Source organism: Periophthalmus magnuspinnatus, chromosome 11 (genome assembly GCF_009829125.3).
Source record: "Periophthalmus magnuspinnatus isolate fPerMag1 chromosome 11, fPerMag1.2.pri, whole genome shotgun sequence".
Lineage (NCBI taxonomy): Eukaryota > Metazoa > Chordata > Actinopteri > Gobiiformes > Gobiidae > Periophthalmus > Periophthalmus magnuspinnatus.
The window spans coordinates 26,656,334-26,673,622 of NC_047136.2; the positions used below are offsets into that span (position 1 = coordinate 26,656,334).

At 38.9% G+C, this 17,289-nt stretch overlaps 1 protein-coding gene across 6 annotated transcripts in view; it reads right to left on the reverse strand.

Annotated features, from left to right (window-relative positions):
- LOC117378592 (receptor-type tyrosine-protein phosphatase U-like) overlaps positions 1-17,289 on the reverse strand; it is a 406,105-nt gene that overhangs the window by 60,645 nt on the left and 328,171 nt on the right. For 4 of the 6 annotated variants that reach the window (XM_055225577.1, XM_033975219.2, XM_055225578.1 and 1 more), the window contains exons 14-17: positions 15,016-15,154; positions 6,103-6,132; positions 4,714-4,874; positions 1,832-2,019 (exon numbers count right to left, since the gene is read on the reverse strand). In XM_055225577.1, the coding sequence (XP_055081552.1) occupies positions 1,832-2,019; positions 4,714-4,874; positions 6,103-6,132; positions 15,016-15,154 (518 nt within the window). The remainder of the gene's footprint in view (positions 1-1,831; positions 2,020-4,713; positions 4,875-6,102; positions 6,133-15,015; positions 15,155-17,289) is intronic. The other 2 variants (XM_033975221.2, XM_055225579.1) reach the window with 1 other exon arrangement.

Sequence of the window (17,289 nt, forward strand, 5' to 3'; positions counted from 1 at the left end):
CTCAAATTATCAGTTGTTTTTTTGTTTTTTTTTGAAAGCTAAACTGTGACTGACCAAGCACTACTGGACTAAACGATAACATAACAAATTAAAGCAAAGACACTAAAAGCTAAAGTTTACCCAAAACATCATTAGACGAAGCACACGGCAGGCAGGTGTACACTGATATGGCACTGACACGTTTTTACTCATTGGAAGTTGGCTGCACTTTTGAGGGAAAACGGGCTCACTTTGTCTCCCTTCTACACTTCTCCCTTCTGTTTCATCTTTCTCCCCGATAACTGTGAAAAGGCCACATCCTAACAGCCGGGACCGATGCATCAGTGCTCTGTCACATTACAAAGGAATTGGGACAAATTGTTGACATGGAGTTGAAAGCCCACTGTTCTCTAAAATGTCGCTGCTGCATACCAACGCGTCGGGAGAAGAGACGAACAACTCTGACTTTAAAAATATGGATGAAATTGGACTATTTTTTTTAGCTCATAGTCAGTTTTATTTTATAGCAGACATATTATGAAAAATAGACTTTTATGTTATAGTTGTTTCCCCTTCTTATTCCCCCTCTAGAAGTTTTATGTGGAGTGATTTGTGCAAGTTTGATTAATCTTTAATTATTTTCAAGATGCCATATTGCAGATCAATCCCTGCTTTCACCGCCATCGGCATTCGCCCACTGCTCTGTTCTTACTTTGTTCTTCAATTTTATTTTCTTAATTAGCACGTAGGATTTGGCAGCATTGGTACAAATGAAAAAAACCCAAAACAAAACACTAATTGCTAATGTGATCCACAGATATCCATAAAAGAGATACACGGCTCTTTGTTGTGATGACGTTTACTGCAACCTCAGCTCCCATTGGGCACCGCTGTTTTCTAACATGAAAGTCAGACTTGTTTCTTTTATTAAGTCGTTTAGATGAATTAAATATTGCGATTTAAAATGTGCAAATTATAACATAATGATTCACGGGTGTCATAGATTATAACTAAATAGCAGATACAAGCCCAATAGGTCTGCTTTAAACAGGTTCATGAGCTATGATAGTGGAATAAACACTGAAATTAGAGTTACCTGCATTTCAGAACATTTATGAAAAGGTATAAGCTACAGGGTACAACTAGTGCTCTATAATACTGCCTTTTTGGTGGAAAGTGCAATCGGCAAGTAAAGGCATCCTTCTGCCATTGCCGCTGAGTTGCCTAAAGAACATGGTTGAATGCATGGAGGAGTACCCAGCTGGAGCATAAGTCAACCTACAAAGAAGTAGGCTATTTCTCAAGCTAATTAATCATGATAAAGATCCTTGTTGAAGATCCAGAGATGGGTTCCCATTTGCTGCACGTTCGCCCACTGTTGTAGAACTGGTTTAAGGAAGGGTCAAATGCACAGGACACATTTCCCATCAAGGCCAGTTGGGACTAAAGATGATTAAAAATGTGTATGTTAATTTATGGGTTTCAGCTTTTTGTTTACAGGTGTCATTTTGAGAACTTTTCACCATTAAAATGATATAAAGACTCTGGATAGGCTTTCGTTCTACATTGCTAATTGCTACAGCAACAATCTAAATTACTCAAGCCTGAAACTCATGAATGGGTACATGTATTTGCATTTACTTGATTTAAAAATGTGCATCCCTTAAACACACACACAACTGTCTGCATTCTATAAGTCAAAACTGAAGCACCAGGGCAAGAAGAACATGCACCCTCCTCATGGAAAGGGGACCCACAATTTGCGGACTTGGACCATAGAACTTCTTATGTGCCGTGAGTTCTAACATTCACATTCCGCAATATTTTTTTCAGATTTCCCCTCTCCCCTCACCTCATACTCCTGCTTGAAGCCATAGCCCTCCGCTGTCTTCATCTGGTTGATGTGCTGAAGCAGGTCGGCCACCCTCACGGCCGGGTGGAGCTGCCCCGTGTGGTAGGGCGAGCTCTTCCTGCGGCAGTGGCGATGTGGAGAACCACCCAAGAGACTGCTGGACTCATTCACCGAGCTGCGCTGGTCGTCTGGGAATGTAGACGTGCAGTTAGTGTCAGAGTCTTAAAGAGTCAAGAGTTCTGTTTTTATATTACACTTGGAAAATAATGCGTTTTAGGCAATTCAGCTAACTAATGAGACAATACTTTTAAAATTCTGAATGACGCTTTTCTCAATGTGAATAATGTTATATCTAAAAAGAATATTAATGTGATTTTATTGAGAAACTGTGCAGGTGTAGTTACTGCATTTGTGACTGTATTGTATTTTTACATGTACAGTGACAGCTCCTTCACAATATTAGCAATAAAGAGAAATTGACTTTTTGGAGATTTCCACCATGTTATAATGTTCTTCCCTCATTAAAAATATGCCTGAAGAAGTTTTAGATGTCATGCATGCATCTCTTATTAATCTACTTATCTCTCTTAGGCCTCGTTCGAACCCTCATTATGATTAGCTGTAAGATCCTGTCCAAACCTCAGCCCATAAACCACCCAAACTCCCATACAACAATTACCCGTAAATATACTAAACTGTACACAGCAACTTGACAAGCCTGATGTGATGCAAAATTGTTTAATTAGCAGGATGCACACCAATTGTGTTGTGACGGCGCTCTGAAGGGGAAGGGACTTAGCATGGAGGAGCAAAGGGAAGGGGGATTCAGAGTGTCAAAAATGAAACCGAAACTTATTAAACATGTTAATACGTTGTTTTGGCAACTTTTCAAAACCATAAAGGGTAAAACGGTGATGTAAATATCTTATGTGTTAGCAGTTAATGCCACATAGAAGTGTAATATCCCCTCTATTTAAGCATTTTTAGCGATTAGCAAAACCATTTTTAATCAGCTTACCTGCCCATGAGCTCATTCGTGATGTTGAACTGTTGAATTGAAAGGTGCACTATGTAACTTTTGTGGTGGAGGGACTGCCACATGGTCGTCTCATGGTCATTGCTTTGCCAGGAATGTTCCACAGCATGTCTTTATACTGGCATGTCTTGATTTTATTTTATTTTTTTAATCAGGTTTTTAATACTTTCAAAAACATGCACGCTCACTGTAAGCTGCTCAGGTTCTCCACAGAGCTGACCTGTATCTCCTATATGGCCTATCGGAAACACCTGTTTGTCTCCATGGAGATACGGTGAAACATTTCAAGAAAAGCAATAACATTTCTATGGTGACAAGCTGGTGGCGGACCTTCCTCCTGGAAAAGATACATTGTGTACCCTTAAATCCATTTTTATTTCAAATGTCCATGTTTTTGTTGTCCACTCACTCCACACATTTGCAGTAAACACCACATGCTCCTTAGAACTCAAATGTTTTCTAACCAAGCAGTTGAAGTATTTATTTCCCTTTAAAACTTAACTTGCCATTGGCTTTTATCTGATTTCTCCACTCCTGATGCTTGGGCCTTAGGCAAAAGCCACAAGTTCAGAAAATACGACTGCACTTCTAAAATAAATCTACCGATACTCTTTGACTATCATTCCACTGGGGTAGTTTGTTTCCCTGTCTACTTGAACTCACCTTGCTGAGGACACATTAAAGGAGACATATTTTCAGAGCTTTAAACCACGTTATAAATGTTTTCTCTTCTCATTTGCCATCTCAAATTTATAGTTAGAGTAATTCATGCAACTTTAAGTAATCTATACTCTCCAGCATTTAAGATGTCACTGCTCCTTTTCACAGTCACGATACATGCCCTTTGCTCTATACTGATGTTGTTTTCTGGTTTTATTTGCTTAATCGTGATAGACGTAGGATTTGGCAGCGCTGCGAGGCAGAAATGAAAAAAAAAAAAGTGAATCTGTTACTCGCAAGCTGTAAAAAAGGCCCCTTTGTGGCTCCGACTCTAACTCTCTCTCTTCACTTGCCATGCTCCTCACTCCACCTAGACTCTCATCCAATCAGAGGACACCTTGGACTTTCTATTGCGCAGAGTTCGCTAAAAGCAGCAGTGTTTCAGCAGCACCGACTATTATCAACCTGCCTTACATCTGTTTATCCACGTCCTCTGATCCTGTGCTTTGTGTGCGTCTTATGCAAAACCACACACACACTCGCACCCAGTCACAGCCTGTACAGTTCTTAATAAACTTTATCTAATTAAGTGAAGCGTCACAGTGATTCTGACCCATTCACCTGCTGTGGGTTCCACCTTAGCGATCCAGCAAATTAATACAGCGAGGAAACCCATCCTTCCTCACAGTAGCATTGTTAGCTTTACTGTCAAGGCAAAACTCCGCACTGATCTGAAAGTTGTGAAAACTAAACTCAACTTATAAACTCATCATGGTGAATAATTAGGATATTCTGAATGCATAAGATAAGTGAGGAATAACTTTTGACCACTGCAAACCGTTTAAAATTAACTAGTTATGTTTTTCACGTTTTTAAGACCGTAGAAATCAGGTACAGCGTCTTTAAGTCGTTTTAGATCAATATCACGATTTAAAATGTCCATAATAAAACATAACGATCCACAAGTGTCATAGCTTATAACTATACAGCAGACAAAAGCACTATATGTCTCCTTCAACTGCAAAATCTCATAACCCAAGTGTATTTTTAGCCTATTTACATGATCAAGAGATTGGCCATCGTCTGGCACGGCAGATTGGATACCCACTCGGAAGCTTCAGAAGTGTCACCTATCTCAACCGCCTCCCTCTCTCAAGCACCCATATGTTCCCGTATGACGCCTTACTTCGAGCGTTGCACCCGTGGGCGTCGAGGAAGGAGTGGGCCAGGCTGGCGTCCTGTTGGAGGGTGCTCTGTTCCGTCATGCTGCAGTCCAGAGAGCTCAGTTTGCGATTCTTCTCTTGCCGATAAGACATGGCCGCCTTGTTGATGGCCACCTTCTTCCTGCTATAGAGAGAGAAAGAGAGAAAGGGAGGATGGAGAAAGCGGAAAAAAGAAGAAATAAGAAAGGATAAAGAACGGAGGTGTAGGAAAAGCTAAATGTGGTTGAGGAGAGATGAGAAATTGGAAGTAGGGGGAAAGAGGAGGCTAGATTGAAGCTAGTGAGGAGATGGAGTGATAGAGGAGAGTGGAACATTTTGGATGGAATGAAACTAGAATATGAGGTGGAGGAAGCAGTAGCACCCTTTGACTCTTTCTTGTGATATTTGCAGTTGCTATGGACAGTTAAACCAGGTAGTACTTAGTTTAATTGTACTAAAGAGTAGTTTTTAGACAGCAAACGTTTACTACTACTTGAAAGAAACATGTTACACTGTTCTTGTTTATTCTCCTCACTATCTTTAAGTCTTTAAGTGACAAAAGCTTTAAGTGAATACTGTATTTTTCGGAGTATACGTTGCACTGAAGTATAAGTCGCAACAGCCAAAAAATGCATAACAATGAAAAAAAAAATCACATATAAGTTGCATCTGAGTATAAGTCGCACCCCCGGCCAAACTATGCAAAAAGCACGACCTATAATCTGGAAAATACGGCACATTCAATGATTTGAACTGTGATCGATACCAAATACTGATATATTGATACTGACTGAGGAATCGAAAAGTAGTGTTTCTTAGCCCAAAAAAATCAATAGTTAGTTGGTGAGTTTTTGAAATTCTTGTTAGTATTAATATTTTAGTTACATGCATATATATATATATATAAACAACACTAAAATAAGTACTTTCAGTACTACTTATATTTGAATATCTGTGTATAGATACTTTTGAGATCTCTCGCTGTTATCTGGTTTGAAACAGTTTCAAATTTCAGAACAGAATTTTGAAACAAAGGTGAAAATAAAATTCTAACTGATCCCATCATATGTTTTATTTTTTATCATTATAGTTCAGTGTTTTGAGCAGAAATGGCACAATTTGTGAGATTTATTTTCATCTAATTCTGCAGTTGGTACTTCACATTGATATCAAACCAAATACTTTCCAAATGATTATTATTAATTACCACTTTGAAAATACTACAGTATACTCATGCAAATATGCCACAAAACCAAAGAAGTTATTCAAGGGGCTACCGTTTACTTCCACGCTAAAATCCTAAGGCAAGGAAAGAGGGAACGAAATGTCGAAATGTGCGGAGGTGTGACCATGATGGAGAAACAGTAACTTACGGGTAATAAGGGTAAGGATACAAGTCCCTTCTGATAGCATGAGGAGGGCAGAGACAGAGTGAGAGAAAAAAGAGTGTATGATTTAACAATGAGGATGCTCAGTGAATGCCTCTGTAAGCTATCACCAAACAAACAGCAGAAGTACACAAGGCAGGAGCTGGAACCACTCACCAACACACACCACAACGGAATACTGAGTTTTACTTTTATCTTTACTTTCATTATATACAGATATGCACTACCAGTCAAAAGTTTGGACATACTTTTTCATGTGTTTCTTATTGTTTCCACTGTAGATTCTCACAGAAAGCATCAAAATTGACACATATGGAATGTAGTAAACAAAAAATATAATCTAAAAAGAATATTCATGTGATTTTATTCGGAAACTGTGCAGGATTAGTTACTGCGTTTGTTGTTGTATTGCATTTTTTCCATGGAGAGCAACAGTGCCTTCATAATATGAGGATTAATGAGGGAGTATTTAGCAAAAAATAGACTTTTTGGAGATTTCTACCATGTTATACTGTTGTTCCTTCATCGAAAATGTGCCTGAAGAGGTTTTAGATGTCATCCATGCATGTTTGAGTAATCTAGTGATCTTTCCAGGGCCCTTTTTCGGAGCTTCCTTATGCTTAGCTGTGAGATCCTGTCCAAAGCTCCACCTACAAGCCTACGTCACCCATGCTCCCACATGACAATAACCCATAAATGTACAAGACCTTTTTCAACTTTGTATTTGCCACCCTTTGGTTCAGTCACTGTTTTGATGTTTTCTGTATAAATGTAGAAAATAGTAAGAGGATGTGTCCTAACTTTTGTCTGGTAGTGTCGAGGTGTGTATGTACAAAAGGCAGAATGCTGCGCTGAATCCACTTACGAATAAAAACAAAATATTGAGTCTCATTTTTATGTGTATTTTTATTATTATTGTCGCTTTGTCATTGTATAGATATAGAGGTGCGTATAGTTTATCAGAGCAATCAAAGACAACGCTCGGTGAATGCTCCTGTAAGCCATCACCAAACACAAACAGCAAAAGTACAAAAGGCAAGAGCTGAAAACTAAACATTGAGTTTCATTTTGCTGTTTATTTACTCTATAGCGTATTGTACTTTTAGCCTTTGCAGATATAGAGTTTTGTTTTTGTCGTTTTCCTTGCAGAGAAGGAGTGTCTAAGGACAGTTATCCATTTGCTGGTTCCTGTGAATGTCGGTCGATCTTCTTATCTGTTATTGGCCGATGGCTGTTTCACTGTTTGATTTTCTAACTTGTTGTTGGTTAAAGTAACATTTTTGTTCGGAGGTGACTGCTGTTGTGAATTTGAAGTTTCAAGTTGGGCTGTAAAAAAATACACTCAACTGATAAAAAAATAAATAAAAACATTGAATTGATAATGAAAATTGAACTTTTATGCGATGCACTCTTTAAAAGTTTCTTCTTAGGTGCAGTTTTGACATTCAGAATAGTTGTAGGACATGGGGTAGACGTGGTTTGGTCCTGTTCTAGTCCTGGTTTAGTCTTGATCGAGTCCAGGTTAAATCAACATTTTGATGCTAGCCACCACGTTCCAGATAGGAAGGAATCATGGACGTGCTTCTGGCTCCATCGACTCGGCTTCACGTCACTTTACATTGAAAAACTGTCGCTCCTCTCGTTACAACTGCTGCAGTAAACCTTGTCATTTTGGTCTTAAAATGTTAGTATTAACCCACTATACATGATTGTGGTATTTTTATTTTGCTATTTGTCCATCAATCAAGATATGAACATTAATAAACAGGCAAATCAGGTGAGGTTGCTCGCACTAGCGTTAGCAACAGGTTTGATTGACAGAGTTGCTAAGTGCCCGCCCTGCTAAACCAGCGGTGCAGTTAGGAAGTGGAGTTACCTTCAACAGTCTTGCTCTGGTCTTGGCTTTTTAGTTACTATGATACTCACGATCGGAATTCCAAATATTGAACTTGGCTTCAATTTGTCCCCTATAACTGCTCGAGCCTTGATGTGTTTTATTTGACTGGAGCTGAACGCTATAGCTAACATCACACTCACTTAGTCCACTTCTTTATACAGTGTATGATTGCTATGTTGTGATTCAGGTTGTGTTGACGCATGCACAATCACCACATCAAAGCTGGCTATAAACTGGGACTAAATATGTATCTAAACCTGGACTAGACCAGGACTAATCCAGGACTATAACAGGACCAAACCCAGTCTACACTGACAGTTCTTCTCTGCACTTCTATGCTCATAAACAGACATTAACCAATCAGACTTAAGCATGAACATATAGATGTATAAATTCCTTACAGATAGTATCGATAGTAAGAGACAGTGAGACGACAGTGGACAGATCCATGAATGCTTTCATTGTGTCCTTGGGCAAGACACTTAACCCGCCTCGTCCCCAGTGTCTGTGCACACCGGTGTATGAATGTGCACGTGAATTTGTGAGTGGTTCCTTGACGTAAAGCGCTTTGAGTGTGATGGATTATTTAGTATATCACAGACCGTAATATGAAAGACACATCCAAACTAGTATAAAACCGTCGCCTAAATTGATCCAAATTAGTACTTAATGCTCATAATCCATTTGTAGTTATTATTAAGTGGTTGTCAAGGAAACACCTTTCAGCAACTGGCAATCTGTGACATTTAGACAGTTTTGTGTACTTTGTTTCTACATCTTTACATAGTCTAAAAACAAAAAAATCATTACGTTTTTTTTTTGTTTGTTTTTTGTTGATTTTTTTTTTTAAGTTAAAGACATAGGAGCATATGGTACCACTTCTCCAAAGTTATATTCTTAACAAGTTGACTTTTCTTTTCTGAACTTTTATGCATTGGGCAAAGTATCGAATGTTCTTTTTTGCGGGGGCCAGACTGGTGGTGCCCTTGATGAGAACACAACAATGCCACAATCAGCAGTGGAAACAGGCATTTGATGGGGCCTGCTATTTTGCTGCATAGCTGTGATTACTACATGGCATAAGGTTAACCATGAACGCCGCGTATACAGAGCAACGGCTGGAGTGGACTTCCAAATCTAGCCGGGAACGCAGAGAACTTGAGAGCAGTTCTGTCAAATGATTTCAGATATATGTGTTTGATGAATGATTACTTTTTATTTTGCAATTTCAAGCTAAAATACATACAAAAATGGAGTTGTAGTAGTAGCAGAACAAAGTTAAGCTAACAGAAAGCTAGCACCGTTCCTTATGCAGTGTCGTTAAGTAATCTTGTATTGCCCTGTTGCTTTGAGGCGAGACACTACGCTAATAAACCATTTTTTGTTGTTTTTATTCATTTATTTATTCATTTACTAGGCGTTTTGCTCTCTCGATAAGCTTTCATTTGGAAACAACCAATTTCCCCAATGGGCATATAAAGATTTCATTTTTTCATTTAATCGGCTTGTATCCATTTATGAGCGACGCATAAAAGATCACTCCTCAAAGAAGTACCCAGATAAACTAAACTTTCCAATCTAAACAAGATTTTCATAGCTAATTCTAAGCCTATTAAGTTTTAACTCCAAAACAGGAGGCGGAATAGATTTGTTTTACATTGTCGGTAAGTTACTCAAGTTTAAATAAGATATCCAAAATCCTCTCTGAAAGTATTTTGTGTGTAATATGTCAACAAAATGTAAGCAAGAAACTGAAACCTAGCTCTGTCATTGTTTTTAGATATATATGTAACAAATATGTGCATTTTTTTTTTCAAATAAAATGCCTTATTTTTATGTGACGACATTAACTTTGCAAACTCCAGAAGAAGTTTCAAATTGACAACTCTCAATTTAACCCGCAGTGTCTGGCCTTAATGTATTATAAATGCCTAACAGCGCCGCAGCATGTGAATATCATCGAAAACAATGGGCCCACTGCTGAGTTGCTGATGCACTGGTTAAATATGTCCTGTCATTTCAAGCAAAGAGCTTCATGGAAAACGCAGGGTCGGTTTGAAAGGGGTTATCTGAGATGCCAGTCCAGACTTCTAGTTTGAGTAATCATGTCTTCTGATGCATATTCCTTTTAATGGTGTCGCCTGGCAGAGCACTGCAGTGAATGGGCGATGCCTCCAGTGGTTTACATAGGACGCAGACCAGTCGGAAGTGTCCAGGCCGAACGCGATAAAACTGGAGTATGGCGTGGTGTATTTTTGAATTATATATCTAAACTGAGGGCATGCTATCCTCAGTAAAGTTTTAATTCATCATATGAGAGGTTGAATGGAGAAACAGTTAAAGTTACGGTATTTAATCTGAAATGTTGTAACAAATTATAATGAAAAAAATAATTACTACTGGTCTAGTCAAATCCACAACATTGGATTTGTAAAAAAGAAAAAAAAAAAAAAAGAATAGAAAAGAAAATCTGAGAACATTTTCAAAAGGCACAAATGTTCAAGTTAAAATTAGGTTTTCTGGTGGATTTTAATGACAAATCATTTCATTGAAGATGTGAATTCTCAGAACGATGCTGAATAAATTCTAAGGGAATCTAGTCTGGTGTCCCATGAAATGTTTCTTCAGACAGGCCACTTATTTAGTTCATTTACATATAGTGTACAAAGAAGAGGACTAAGTGAGTGTGGCGTCATACACAGCGTCCGGCTCCAGTCAATTGAAGCTCATCGAGTATCAAAGCAACCAAAGAGCCAATCTGGAGCGAGGCTGTTGAAGGTAAGTCCCCTCCCCGCTCACACAGCTGGTCTAGCAGGGAGTGCATAGCAACGCTGTCAATCAAACCTGTTGCTAGCACCTGTTGGGAGCAACCTAGGGGAAAGAAGGCGCCTGATTTGTCTGTTATTAATGTTCGTATCTTGATTTACAGACACAATAGTGAAATTAAAATAGCAGGATCATGTAGAGCGGGTTAATATGAACATTTAAGACCAAAATGCTGAGGCCCACCATAGCCGTTACAGAGAAAGGGGTGACATTTTTTCAGTACAACGTGAATTGGAGTCAGAGTCGATGGAACCGGAAGCGCGCCCATGAGCACTTTCTATTTGGAACACACTGGCTAGCGCCTTAGCTACGTCCATTTATATATACAGTTTATGTTTATTTACAAGAGGATCACTCAAAACAAGTATGTGAAAAATTACACATTTTCCTTCGAATCCTCACAATTCCATAAACTGGACAGATGTGGTCACCCTCAAGTAAGTCAAATACAATAAACAGACTGATGGATGCCGACATGTCATAATATGTACCCATACTAGTGATAAATTAGGACTGAACACTATTTATATTCCAAGACTACACAGGTCCCTGATACTGCTATTGTGCATTGGTATAAGCTAAAAGGACCAGCTAGCATGTGGGCATTGGGTCATTAAAGGTTCAGTAGGTAACTTTTCTAGTACTTCTCTTAAGATGTATTTTGCTTTGCCTGAAATGTTCCATGGCATGGCATTAAATCTCTCCATCTAGCATGTATTCGGTAACAGTTCATATTATTCCTACAAAAACACCTTGGAAAACAGTCTAAAAAACTGTTTGCCTCACCACAGATCCAACCTGTAACTTGCTCCGATGCCATCTTCATAGAGGTAGATTTTAATGCCATGCTATGGAACATTCCTAGTGAAGCAATAACATCCCTGCAGAGACGAGCAGATGATGGAACCTCGACCAGCACACCTTTATAAAAATAATTCATTCAAAAGCAAGCAAAACAAGCTTCCTGACCAATTACCCGCCCAGCCACTGGCACCTCATAGCCGCCCGCCCCATGTAATTGAGTGGGCAATGGAATAACATGGCTCTTGATGAAACGTTTCACACTTAGGCTTTTGGAGCGCTGGGGAAGAATACAGTGCAGGTGCGAGCGGCGGCGGAGGTAATTTGCAGGTGAGACAGAGACAGCGCGGTGAATGCATTTGAATGTACTCAGCCAACGCACCTTGAAATTAAAAGATGAGATGAAACACAAAAGCTGGGAGCGGCGGCGTGCTGCTAAGGATTAATGCGCCACTATTGCACTAACTCCACTTGTAATTCACTCGTGTTGCCAACTGCTCCTCTCAATAGACCTTTCCGCCGGGTGACTACAGATAAATACACCGTGTTGGTGAGGTAACTAGATAGAGGAGGTTTAAAACGCAGGCTAAAAGGCTATGGCAACTTCTTACTTTGCTGCTGGTTAGGTCAGATTCTGGTAGTCCTGAATATCGATATGTGTTAAGTTCTACAAACGATCAATGTGGAATGGCTCTTGCCTGAAAGCCATCGTTCCAAGAAATGCTAATAACAAATGGCTTCCATACAAAAAAGTCTGTATTTCTTCTATATTTGGCATGTTTATAGCGAAGGAAGAAATTTAATCTGTCAACTGGACAAATCGCTGTAGGAGTGAAGACATTTCAAAAAAAGCTATTGTCTCCAGTTTCAGCCTTGATGACCCTATTCAACCTGTAATGGCTGCTTATTGTCCTCTTTGTTCCCTGTTTGTTTTGGGTCTGAGGATAGAGTTGTAGAGAACTGTTGTAGAACTGAAGAAGCGGCTTCACTCCTACGATTTGTCCAGTCGACAGATTTAATTTAGTTTTTTTGCTATGGATCAGACCTGACGACTGAGAGATTATACAGACACTTAGGCATGTCTGTTAGCATTGTTTGTTTTGGTTAACGTGGGAGCTTCACTTTTTGAAACCACAATGCTGTCCTGTGATTGGTCTTCTGTCTGGCTCACTGATGGCCAGGCCCAATTGCAACAGCGGGAACCTGTCAAGATCAACTCTCATGACTCACAAATATTGGCACAGTTCATCTTGTTTCAAAAGGTTAGAAGGAAAGTGGTGAATATGTACATTTTGGGGTGTAGTGTAGAGTCAAGAACTTTTAACTGTAGTAAATTGTCTGATCCTATGATTGGTTTGACGGAGACATTTTTATCCTTAAATGTGCCTTTAAAAATTCTCTCTCAAAGTCTGCATAAAAGGAGCCAAGATGTTTTTTTCTAGTTAAATAACAACCACATAATAATCTGAAAGTTTGATTTCATAAAACTGGATTTATACTCCATTACGCCGAAAACATTTTAATTAAAGATTACACAACTGTTTTTGTTTACGCTGACAAAATTTGTGACAATCATAAAATCAGAAAGTTTCCTCTGATAATAAATAGTGAGGCTTTTCATCATGACATCGCTGCTGCAAGAAAAGTGTCATCTCATAAATCCAAACATTGGTCTTTACACTTCACATGACATATGGTGTCTACCTCATAAAGAACAATATAACACACTTTTAACCTTTAACCTTTGATAAAATACATTGTGTCGGTGTGGGTTAAGGGTTTATGGTGCATGCTATTACAAATTGTGGTACATTTGGGTTATGTTGCCAATTGCTACACATTGTGTAACATGGGATATGGAAGTCGTACAAAACGTACAGGTGAATGGCGCAAAAAGGTCCTATATTACACAAAATTGACTCTTATGAGCTTTAATCCATGTTATAATGTTTCCTCCTCAAAAACAGACCCAGGGTTCTGTTTGTTTCATTCACACATGTTTGCGTATTAGTCTGTCTACATCTTGGGAAGCTGTATGGAGTTTAAAAACACAGTAAAGCACTTCCTGTATTGCAACATGACATCACAAGGTGGAACAGAGTGTTTTCTGTTTGAGAGAAGAACTCAGCCTAAATGTGCAGGGTCTGTGTGTTAAACGTGTGTAAATGAAAAAAAAAACTCAACTGCAGGTCTGTTTGTGATGAGGAAACATTATATCATAGATCAAAAAGTAGTGTAATGTGTGCCCTTTAACACAGGACAATATATGTACTAACTTCTCAGACCAATACCTTTAGTTTAAAAATGACTTCCACATAGCAGTCGAAACGTCTTCATTTCAATAACATTGTTTAGATCACTGCCTTTGAGATCTTTACGACCGTGCACTGCTCCTGGACGAATGAGGAATGACAGTGGCTATGTTTACACGCATGCACAAAATCTGATCATCTGAATTATGGAGTTATCAAATGATTGAAACGTCATGCCGCAGTTATAGTTACATCTGACGTGCGTTATCTGATTTTGACATTCAAAATATGCAAAAGGACCAACTAACATGAAAAAGATAAACGTGGAAGAGAAAATGTTCCCCATCGTTTATCCATTGTTTAACTGACACACGTCCCCAAGTGTTTTTGATGGTCAGATTTCTTTTGTGAATGTAAACCATAGACTTTATATATAAATGGACGTAGCTAACCTGCTAGCCGCCGCATTATAAATAGAAAGTGAGCAACTTCTGGCTCCAGTTCACTTTGTACTGAAAAACTGTTGCCCTTCTTTCCATAACTGCTGCTGTCACACGAGACATTTTTGTTATTAAAATGGTCATATTAACCCTCTCTACATGATCCTGGTATTTTTATTTCAGTATTGTGTCGGTAAATCAAGATATGAACATTAATAACAGACAAATCAGGCGCCTTCTTTCCCCGAGATTGCTCCCGTTAACGTTAGCAACAGGTCTGCTAAACGCCCGCTCTCCCCTAAACCAGCGATGTGGGTGGGAAAAAGCATTACCTTCAACAGCCTTGCACCGGATTGACTCTTTGGTTGCTATGATACTCGCGGTCCAAATTCCAAATATGGAACTATGCTCCAAATTCGCCCCTTTAACTTTGCCTTTAGCCTCGATGCGTTTTATTTGACAGGAGGATAACTCTATGGCTGACATCACACTCACTTAGTCCACTTCTTCACACAGGCCATGATATAAACACACATCAAAAATGACATTAATCTTGTTTGATTTTTGGCTGTCTGTCTATGTAATCACACCCATCGAGTCATAGGTAAGTAAATAAAAAACATCACATTTATCTTTCCCCAAACCTCTTTACACAATACCAGGTGAAATGAACCCAACTCACCCCTTCTTGACGATGATGACGATGGCTCCGAGCAGCAGGATGAGGACCACCAGACCTCCGGCACAGGCGCCCAGAATCAGGCCCATGTCCTCGGCGTGCTGGGACACCTCCAGAGCACGTTTGGAGTCCTTACAGGCAGCTGCGCACACAGACAGAGGCAGAACACAGTGCCAGGACCCATTAGGATGGTGCTAATTGGTAATTCTAGACAATTCTATCAAAACAGTCAGGAACAACTAAAACATGCAGTGGGTGTTAATAGGGAAATTGTTTTTGGTTTTTTTGTTTTTTTTGGCGCATTTTGGAGCATTTTGGTTTGCTTTAACTGTATATGTCAGTTCAAAATCAATTTCATAAACAAAAAGGAGTCATATATTTGTATTTGTTAAATGATAATGTCTAAATATTAGTACCCAATATTATTTTACCCTTGTTTACAGTGCTGTAAACAAGGGTAAGGGTAAGGGTTACCTTAGTTTTCGATTTACCTCCACTTACATCACTTATGTCATCTGGTGTCCACATCCAACCAGGAAGTAAAACCATAAACTTAAACTAAATCAAAACAGTAATTTCAGGAACACTTGGGAAGATTTCAATTAACTATATGCACATTAACTAGGCAGCACTCATGAATCAAAGCAAGAAAGTTTCAGGTTCGACCCAAAATATGCATAATAGTTAAAATCCTGCTCAAGATCTCGAGAGACACTGAAGAATGGGTCAAATGCAGAGGACATTTCCCTACGGGGGCTATAGAGTGTATCTTAAAGGTTCTATATTACACAAAAGTGACTCTTGTGAGCTTTAACTCATGTTAGAATGTTGTTATCTTCTCAAAAACATGAGTGGAGTTGTGTTTCGTTTCATTCACACATGTTTGAGCAACATTTTATTATTAGTTTGTGCATCTCCAAAAGTTCAAAATGCTCTGTTCCACCTTGTGATGTCATGAAGTGGTAGTTTTCCAGTTCCCTTTTGTTCAGCAGAGATTCCAGGGCTGAATTTATCCAAATGATCCTAGTGCAGCATGACATCACAAGGTGGAACAGAGTGTTTTCTGGTTGTGAGAAGATATGCAGGGTTTGTGTGTTTGTGTGAATGAAACAAAACACAACTCCAGGTCCGTTTGTGATGTTTGTGATGAGAAAACATTATAACATGGAACAGAAAATGGGCCCTTAAAACCAAATATGGGCCCTTTAAACCAAATGTATTTTCAACATGTTTGCGGGAGTCTAAAGTTCGGGATTAGGAAGAATTATATGATATGACACACTTATTTCGTTCTCTGCAGGAGAACATTGCATTTACTAAAATTACTGCAGCTTCTTCCATTTGATAATTACAACTGTCCAAATTACAACTTTGATTCAGATGTCAATTAATCTTCCAGCTCTTGTGGCGATATCAATTAGAACCCAACCTAATTGCCAAGACGCGCTGGTATGTCCCTCAATTCTGTGTCACTGAATCATGCCTGCTTCCTTATGATACAATAATACAATTAACATAGACAACATGGTTCTTTCTCTGCCAAACAGACTGACAGCTCCGATCTGGACTTGTGAGCGAGCTGGGGGATTCCTGCAGGCTGTTCCTTTGACTAACGCAGCCTCAGACGCTGCCAAGTCAATCTCCAACAAGAAAAATGGCTCCCTCGGAATCCGGGTGTCAGTGTAATTATGATTATGTTTAATTTATGGTCTTTCAGTACGGTGGTGGTGGGTTTGAGAAAATTGAATCAGTGGTTGGAAAAAACTAAATACTCCTTTTGCAAATCAATATATCTCTTTAGTTGAGTAGTTAACCGTAAACAGTAGCATTTGTATTGATTGATTTTTTTCTACAAACTTCACTGATTATATAACACAGTGAGTATTGTGTAGATTTATTGAGTTGGAGATGCAGCTGTATGCACTTCATATCCAAGACAATAAAGTATAACCTTACTTAACTTAATACTGAAAATCAATTGAAGGGTTTGACTGTGGACTGGGATCATCCAGGGAGGTCTGAAATCACACTCCTCTGATTTGCTTTTGTTTTTTCAATGCATTTCTTTAGTAAGGTGTGTGTATGTTTGTGTAGGGAAAAGTTGGTGAAAAGTCTTGCTAAAGGAAACAACAAAAATATGCATTTGGACAAGGTTTGTCCAACCCAACTTCCTCCATATCAGTACAAATAATGATTCAGTTTGTTATTCAATTAGGTTTATACTGTAAAAAGAAAGTCATTAAATACATACATTTTAGAAATCTATGTTAAAAATCT